An 8,714-nucleotide genomic window follows, 5' to 3' on the forward strand; every position below is an offset into this window, starting at 1 on the left:
ATCTGTTTGCTAGGATCGTCCTAACATAGGTTTAATAATAAATTATATATGCTTGTTCGGATTGGCTTGAAATGATGTGGAGTTTGTTCTCTTGAGATTTCGATGAGATTTTGAACGCCAATTGCATGGACAAAGTCCACGGCTAGACATAAAGATTTTGTTCACCGGCCATAAGTTTCCATTTAGCAACTGGCTCTGATGTGTATGTGCACCAATTAGGAACTCTACCCAATCCATGGTGCTAGTTGTTAAAGGGCACTACAAGGCTCTATATGGATTTGCCTGTTGACTTCTTCCATGTGCTAAATTTGTAAAAAATTTATAAGAAAAAAAAATGATGGTCATAACCTTGGTTTTTAAACCCAGAAATTAGAATGTATCAGATAGTCGAACTGGATTGAGAGCAATGTAACAGCTATTCAGCAAATGCAAAGAGCATTACCAGGAGCATTTTGTAACAGATTTGGTCGCCATCATCAGCTCTATTTTAGAACCTGGAGAACCTGCAAACGAAGTGCTTGAAAGCCACAATGCATTACAAGGTCAGTTACAGGCCTCTTAGATTTGTTCTCAGGTACCTGAATCACTGGATGTAAAATGCAGTGTATCTTCAACCATAAAAGTTGGGAGTATGAAACAAATCCATGAATTCATTAAATATTCAATCTTCAGCAGTCAACGGAACAAAGAAAGAGGGCATTCAGAAAGGAATGCATGTAGCCAACTTATACTTCTGTTGAGGAGACATCTGATACTTCAGAAAGGATTGCCTGCACCAGTAATGAAGGAGATCAGCTTGAGTGCTTGACTATGGATGAACCTCAAACGATACCAAAGATACCGCATTAAAGTTCATACATGTATTTACTTTTGTGGATTTTCTGTTAGTCTTTTTTTGGTAGGAAGTGAGGTAAAGGGAAGTATTTTAGCATGGGTGTGATGACAGTTCGAATTGTTGTTATGTCCAAGTATGATATAATGACTATTTGAGATGCGTATCAATTTCATATTCCCTGCATATCAACTATCACACCCTGCAAGAGTACCCAAGATTTTCTCTTCATACGCCAGACAGTACGATCGAGAAATTGTTGATACAGAAAATTTTCAGCATTGCATTTGTAGGTGTATACACATTGTGATGAAAATTTCATTCAAAATCTAGCTTTGTCAATCTTAATTCTTGTCAGCATATTGCATTTGTAGGTGCATATACACAATCTTCTTGAGAACAAAACCCACATGCAGAACCTTGTGTTTCTTGACCAGGGGGAAGAGACGCTCTCCAAGTATCTGCTTTTGGTGGTGAGGAGGTGTAGCCGCAAGCATGCTAAACATTTCCGTCCCCTATGAGGCTCCTGCTCCAACATAGTTAGAAGCTGGAGATGGAACTGCAGTTCCGTTGTTCATCTCTCACTCTCCTACTGGGTACGTATTTAGTTTGTCCAGCCTGCTGCCAAATATGAACCACATCACATGGCAAATCAATGCATGTATTTGTGCACGCACTCGTGCATGTGTTTATAATTTAATGCTTCACAGATTGTAACTCTGTGATGGAAGCTATGTTTTTGAGGTTGCAGGAGTAAGTAATAGCATATGATCAATTTTAAACTACTTTGATTGCTATTTTTCTATAATTTTCTTAAAGATGATTTCTTGTCATAATTCTTATTTCCCACCTCATTCATGTGCAGTGGAATATGGAAGAACTTCATAGGAAGTATTTGGAGATGGAGTCGAAGTTAAAGTTCGAACGTGTTCTTTTTTTGTAATTCTTATGATAAGTTGAGCAAAGTGAAGTATTGTTTATTTAGAAATGTGAATGTGGGATGCATTGTATAATTTGATTGTTATTTGTAATAAATGCATCGTTTTTTTTTTCCTAATTGCATTTTATGTACTATTCCTATCAGCATTAAGCTCAGATGAGTTATCAATTATAGCAGGTTCTTGCAATGGAAATAGGCACAGCTATTGTTTAAATTAAAAAAAAAAATAACAATAGCTACGGATTTTAGCCGCAGCTCTTGTTCTGAAAATCGTAGCAACTTCTAACATCAGCACATTGCTACGGATTTCATTCCACTTTTAGCTACTGATATTATTGGTAGCTTTAGGTACATTTCGCTGCAGAAATTATAGCTCTGCTTTTTTCGTAGCTAGTGATATCTATTGCTACAGATTAAATCTGTAGGGATAGGCACATTTCACTACAGAAATTGTAGCTACGGCTTTTGTATGTATCGATGTTCTATTACTACGAATATAATCCGTAGCAATTGATTTTTGACCTTTAGCTACCCGACCAATAGCGACGATCGTGCTACGGACTAGATCCGTAGCAAAATATTTAGCTACGAATTTTGGCCATAGCTTTTACCCCTTTTTTTAGTACTAGCTACGGCTAATAGCCGTAGCCTTAGATCTAGACACCGTAGCCATAACACCTTTGATTATTATTATTGTTATTATTATTTAGCTACGGTTTTTATTCGTAGCCTTTATCCCTTTTCTGGTAGTGATTCCTCTTGCTTTAACACCTAAGATTATTATTATTATTATTATTATTATTTTTACTTTTCGCTATTATTATTTTTTTGTTATTTCTTTTGAGAGTTTTAAACGAATGAAGATTGAAAACTAAAAATATAAACAAAATTCTATAATCTTCGCTAAAATAAACAACCATATCATATCCTTAAGTGTAAACTTATCATATAGTCTATCAATTGTATTACATTTTCAAGTGGATCCACTACACTAATTGTTAAACAAATATATCATTTCCTCAAGTGCAACCTCATCATACAGTTCATAAAGTGTTTCACATTCTCAAGTGGAACCACATCACACTATCACACAACCATATGATATGCATCCTTGAGTGTAACCTCATCATATAGTCCATCAATTGTATCATAATCCCAAGTGAAATCACATCACACTATCGTCTCAACCATATCATGTGCTTAAGTGCAACCTAATCACATAGTCCATCAACCATATCATATCCTCAAGTGTAACCACATCACATTATCATACAACCATATCATATCCTCAGGTGCAAACTAATCACGCTGTCCATCAATCATATCACATTCTCAAGTGGATATATACCTCATCACACTATCACACTACCATACTACATCCTTAAGTATAACTCTATTACGTTGTCCATCAACTGTATCACATTCTCAAGTGGACACATCACACTCACATAACTACATATCATATCCTCAAGTATAACCTCATCGCCTAGTCCTTCAATTTCTTTTATTCTCAAGTGTAACTTCATTATATTGTCGCATTACAATATTATATCCTCAAGTGTAACATCATCACATAGTCCATTAATTATATCATATTTTCAAGTGTAACATGATCACACTGTCACACAACCATGGATTATCCAATGTCATGACATAGTTCATCAACCATATCACATTCCTAAGTGGAGATCATTTATCACATTAGACAATCATATTATATTCTTAAGCGCAAATAGTTCATCAACCGTATCACATTCTTCAATCTGGAACCACTTCACACTGTCACATAATCATATCATATGCATATGTGCAACCTAATCACATGGTATATCAACTATATCATATTATCAAATGTAACCACATCATACTATCACACAATCATATCATATCCTCCAGTGTAACCTCATCACATAGTACGATAACCATATCAGATCCTCAAGTACAACCTCATCATATAGTCTATCAACCATATCATATTCTCAAGTAGAACCACTTCACACTATCACACAACCACATTATATCCTTGAGGGTAACCTCATCACTTAGTCCATCAACTATATCACATTCTCGAGTGTAACCCCATTATACTGGGACAATATTATATCAACACCTTAAATATAATCTTATCACATAGTCCATCAACCATATCACTTCCAAACCCGTAGCTAAAACCAAGTAATCCGTAGCTAAAGACCCTTTTTAACGGTGGACGTCCAATCTCTACTTTAAGCATGTGTTGTGGTTCAACCGAGATTTATTTAGAGATATTTTTTTGAAATATTACTTTTAAGAATGTTTAGAAATTGATGTACAGCGTGGATGAAACAAAAACATCATGGTGGGCCCATAGAGCCCTACCAGATCCAACACTCAAGGTACCGTGTTTTTTTAAAGTAAATATGTGTGAGTTTTTCATTTTCTGTAAAAATGTGGTGACTCGTTTATGTCAATAGTGGTAATGATATAGGGTTATCCAGACCAACTAAATAATGGGTCTAGTTGTAAATGGTTAATATAAATATATTTTATTACATAAAACTATCTTAACCATCCTTTAAATGGTCCCTTACATGTACGGCTGGTAAACGCACAAGTATCGGATTTGAAAGTATCTCCTCATTTCAGATGGGGGATTTCCAAACGCACGGTTGTTCCCTCTTTCTGACGGGCGATCTTCATCGCCAGAGCTCTTCCATTTTCCGAACGGCGCAATCTTCCTCGCCAGAGCTCTGAATCCTTCAAGAATTTCCTCGTGCCATGCAGATTCATCTCAAATAGGTGATCTTATCTTGAAATCCCTTATTTTCCTCGCCGATTGTTCCTCTTCTTGCTGTTTTTATTCTAGAATCCCTTCCATCTGTCAGCTATAGGCTTACGAGAACTGCTCCACATGATTCTATTTCTCCAGGTTTATATGCGTTTTTGAACTATGTCTTTGATCAATAAGCTCCTTGACTCAAGGCGTTTGAATTCATTTCTATGGATATTTTTTCCCTTGTTCATGGAGATTTGCTAGATCTAGAGATAGGGTCTGCATTTTGGAAGATAAGAATGAGAAAATGGTTTTTTTTTCATTTGAATTTGCATTCTCCATACGCACACAGAGCCCTCCACATCATGCATGCGAGGTCCAGATTCTGCATCCAACTGATTAGATCGTATTCTAGGGCCCATGATTCTACCCTGAAAATTAGGTTGTTCTGCTCCTCAGGCATGGAAAATCTACAAAAAAGGCTTTTAAGGAGTGAAAGAGCATACATGTTTTAGCTAGGAGATATAATCAGGGTACTTGATGTTTTCTGGATCTATGATTGTCTCTTGCTTCAACAACGATATCAGTTGCTCACGGCCCAAAATGAGATGTTGAAGGTGTGGGAACTTCCATTTGGTAGAGTTTTAGGATAGCTTTTTAGTTCATCAATAGAAACTCTCACAAAAAATAAAACAACATTTCTCTCTCTCTCTCTCTCTCTCTCTCTCTCTAGAAATTGCATTTTTCTTCATTCCTTGCATCAAATTACCAAGTCTTGTTAATTCAAAACCATCCAAATAATTTAAAACCTACAATTTTCTATTTGACAAGCGCTGAAATGGGAATCTTGAGAATTCATTTTTTATAAATTCAGCACAAGCGCATGTAGGCGTTTCAAATTCTAAAAAAGGTAGAAATTTGCAGGTATGGAATGATGGCATGTTTCTTTGGTACTAGGAATCATTAATAAGCTGTTGCTTGGTATTCTCAACATGTAGGCGTTGATATAACTGGTTCCATCTTTAGGACATATTGCATTTCTTAGGATAAAGATAGTGTAGATTAATATGAATTGCTTGTAAGTTCCACTGCTCTAAATTAATGCTTTTTTGAAGATCTATCTTGAAGTAGTAAGCATAATGATAAATTATTATAAATTTGCTAGTTGGTTGCAGTATGCTGAGCGGATTCCTATTGGGTTGGAAAAGGTGATTCGAACAGTTTCTTCTGAAATGGTCAAGCAATTTTATAATAGATGGTACCATTTACACTTTATGGCTGTGGTCGCTGTTGGAGATTTTACTGATACACAGGTTTGAATTGGTCAGATTCAGATTTCCCTCTTAAAATGATAAATACATTTTTAATTCTCAGCTTTGTGATGATATGTCTTTCTAAGTAGTCCAGTTGTTTTCTTGCAGAGTGTAGTTGAATTGATAAGGACTCACTTTGGGAAAAAGTTTCAATCTCCACCCCGCCACTTATACCAGAATTTCCTGTTCCATCTCATGGTGAACCACGCTTTTCATCTTTTGTTGAATCTGAAGCTGGTGGAGTCAGTACTCTGAAGATTTGTGTATTTATTTACTGATAGAATGCTGCGTGTTTTCCAGCCATTCTTGAATGGTTGCAACTCATCTGCTGTAGACTGGGCATACATGTGCATCAATTAAGACCTAGACTCTAGCACATGATTACCCATACTCGCAATGGGGCCCATGATTCAGACGATCTGGATTGATAAAAATGTCTGCCATGTGTAGTGCGGATTAGTCAACATTTAAAAGATGGTGGGAATCACACAGTAGTCTAGACTCTAGCACATCTATTTATGCATGTGCAAGTCAATACAGAGACTCGAACATTTGTAATGCATACTGAGACATGCATGCATGGAGGCCTAATTGTATTCTTGTTCGTGAACATGAATACTCTAATTGTATTCTTCATAGTTGTTATTCCTACACAAAAATTAAAGGTTTTTTTAATATATATGTTTTCCACAGGTACAAATTGAAAGATCCATTGATTTAAGATCCTAGGTAAGAAGCACTTTTGGTTTTATTATTCTTGGTTGCTGATTTTCTATGTATGACATTTCATAGTAAGCAATGTGATTGCTTGACATCTAGAGTTGTTTTGACGAGGGATTTTGGGATTTGGATTCTTATGGGAATTGGGTTTTCTTCTTTTAATAGATGGATTTCTTGATCTCATGCAAAGGTATTTTTTTTTTAAATCCCTATAAGAAAATAGGGAATACTACTTGTTTCATAAGGCTCAGTGAGGCAAAGGTATTTTTGTTTATTTTTATTTTTTAAAGCAGGAGTTAATTTTGAAATACAAGTGTATGAGAACATATATGTGTATGTATGTATATTTTATTTTGTTGTAACTTGGTTATAAGTTATGGAGAAAAGCGTCTAATGGGCTTTCTCTATTGTAGTGACTATTTGTTCAAGCTCTTGCTTATTGGAGATTCTGGTGTTGGCAAATCATGTCTTCTTTTTAGCTTTGCGGTAAGGTCTCTAAGGATACTCTACTTTGCTCCTACTCTTTTGATTCTAAATAACAAAGGTTAACTGTTTTTTATAATCTTTAGGCATCTGGTGTGTTATTCCATACATATACATACTCCAACATGCAACAATTGTAATCAGCGTCTTGTAAAATAATTGGATACTAGTAGTAAGAGCTATGCTATATCACAGATGCATTGGCAGCTTTGGATTCATATGTGATAAAAGCTGTTCAATCTATTCCCTTAATAATTTGTTGTCTTTTTGGTGCTTTCCTGTTCAAGCTTAATTTCAAAGTAAGAAGTTGTAACCTCGAGCTTCAGTTCTCAGAACGTTAGGAACTCCACCTTGCTTGCTTTACATTTTTTCTTCATGATGACACTATACTGAACAATTCTTTTAACTGAATAAAAAATTACATATTGTGGCCACAAAAGATTGGATAATAAAACTGTATTTTTAGGAATAAATGTCACCATACACTTTGTTGCTATACATCATATCCTACATCCGTGGGTTTTTTTTATACCATTGGATCCGGTTATAGCAAATACTTGATAGTTGATAGTTTACTTTAGCATGTATGGTAATTGAGGCCTGACTACATTATTGAGCCAAACTCAAGTTAAATAGTGTTTCTAATAATCTTAGATTCAGCTATGTTTTATTTATAGTTATACAAGATAGTTAAATTTATGATGTGATGGTTCTATTGTTTGAAGTAATTTATTGTGTTTAGAAGTGATAGTATTTTCCATGATTGGAAAAGACCCAGCCCATCCATGCATCACTCAACTGACCATCTCTGCTTATGGGCTTCATGGGATTATGCATAGTGAACGAACATGAGTTGAACTGGCCAATTGGTAGTACTTCAGACAATATAAATCAGGTGTGTTCACCGAGAGGTCTTGTTTATCTCATATGTCTGCCATGTCCACACATGTGGAAGCCTGCAGAGGGGCTGGGGCTGACAATATACATCAACTCCAAGGTGGATGAGTGTAAGTCAGCACATGGGTGGAACTTCCTGATGATATACCACAGCTTATGGTTGGGCTCTGGCCCATCTGAGATAGCACCCATCTCCAAGATCATCTGAAACCATTGTCTCCTGATATGTGCGACTGGCCTATGGTACTTACAAGTGGATACTAATGGAACCTGCATCAATGGCTGTCTGGTACTAAATTAAGTGGATACTAATGATATTCTATTTCAGCCTACCACCACTAATGGTAAGCAATAAGACTCTCTGCTAAAACTTTCCCTTTACATTTGGTTTGTCATGTTGAGTTGTGCTTCCATTCCATGGATTTCACCTCATGCTGTTCATTTCCTCATGCTTGCAGATAGGATCCACTGCAAAATGGGTGAAAGTTTCTGCAACTAACATGATCTGAAAACCTCCCCTTGTCTACTGGCATGGTACCTTCAGCAGTGCGTGCCTTTAGAAGCACAGCTTGTAACCAGTTTGGCTGCCTGATTAGTAGTTCCAAACGCAGGATCATACATCTGGAGAATACTGTGCCCCTGAGTATGTTTACAGTGAATCCAATTGTGTCCTTGTTAATGGTCGTTATTTGGTTAACTATCTTTTTTTTTTCTCCTAACAGGTTGGTGAGTTGGCTGAAAATGTTTCAAAAATGATTGATTGTCAGTTTGCAGAAA

General features: G+C 36.1%; 1 protein-coding gene and 1 long non-coding RNA gene across 3 annotated transcripts; both read left to right on the plus strand.

Annotated features, from left to right (window-relative positions):
• Positions 1-4,419: 4,419 nt before the first annotated feature.
• Positions 4,420-6,733, plus strand: LOC131244506 (uncharacterized). The gene is made up of 3 exons (XR_009170341.1): positions 4,420-4,550; positions 6,531-6,566; positions 6,723-6,733. It is a non-coding gene; the product is annotated as an uncharacterized LOC131244506 (long non-coding RNA).
• LOC131244505 (zinc protease PQQL-like) lies at positions 5,093-6,522 on the plus strand. Of its 2 annotated transcripts, none has more exons than XR_009170340.1 (3): positions 5,093-5,141; positions 5,690-5,837; positions 5,946-6,522. XR_009170340.1 is itself a non-coding variant. In XM_058244064.1 (3 exons), the coding sequence occupies exons 1-3, from the start codon at positions 5,133-5,135 to the stop codon at positions 6,090-6,092; spliced, it is 294 nt and encodes a 97-aa protein (XP_058100047.1). In that variant the 5' UTR covers positions 5,099-5,132; the 3' UTR covers positions 6,093-6,522. The 2 variants fall into 2 exon arrangements, 1 of the variants encoding a protein (XP_058100047.1); XM_058244064.1 differs by having other exon boundaries at positions 5,099-5,141; positions 5,700-5,837.
• Positions 6,734-8,714: the final 1,981 nt, after the last annotated feature.

The sequence above is a fragment of the Magnolia sinica genome, chromosome 4 (assembly GCF_029962835.1).
Source record: "Magnolia sinica isolate HGM2019 chromosome 4, MsV1, whole genome shotgun sequence".
In the NCBI taxonomy this organism is placed as follows: domain Eukaryota; kingdom Viridiplantae; phylum Streptophyta; class Magnoliopsida; order Magnoliales; family Magnoliaceae; genus Magnolia; species Magnolia sinica.

Bases quoted from the DNA above. Each gene is read 5' to 3' on its own strand.
- LOC131244505 (XM_058244064.1), top strand. The intron at 5,838-5,945 runs GTTTGAATTGGT...GTTTTCTTGCAG, and splicing joins GAGATTTTACTGATACACAG to AGTGTAGTTGAATTGATAAG.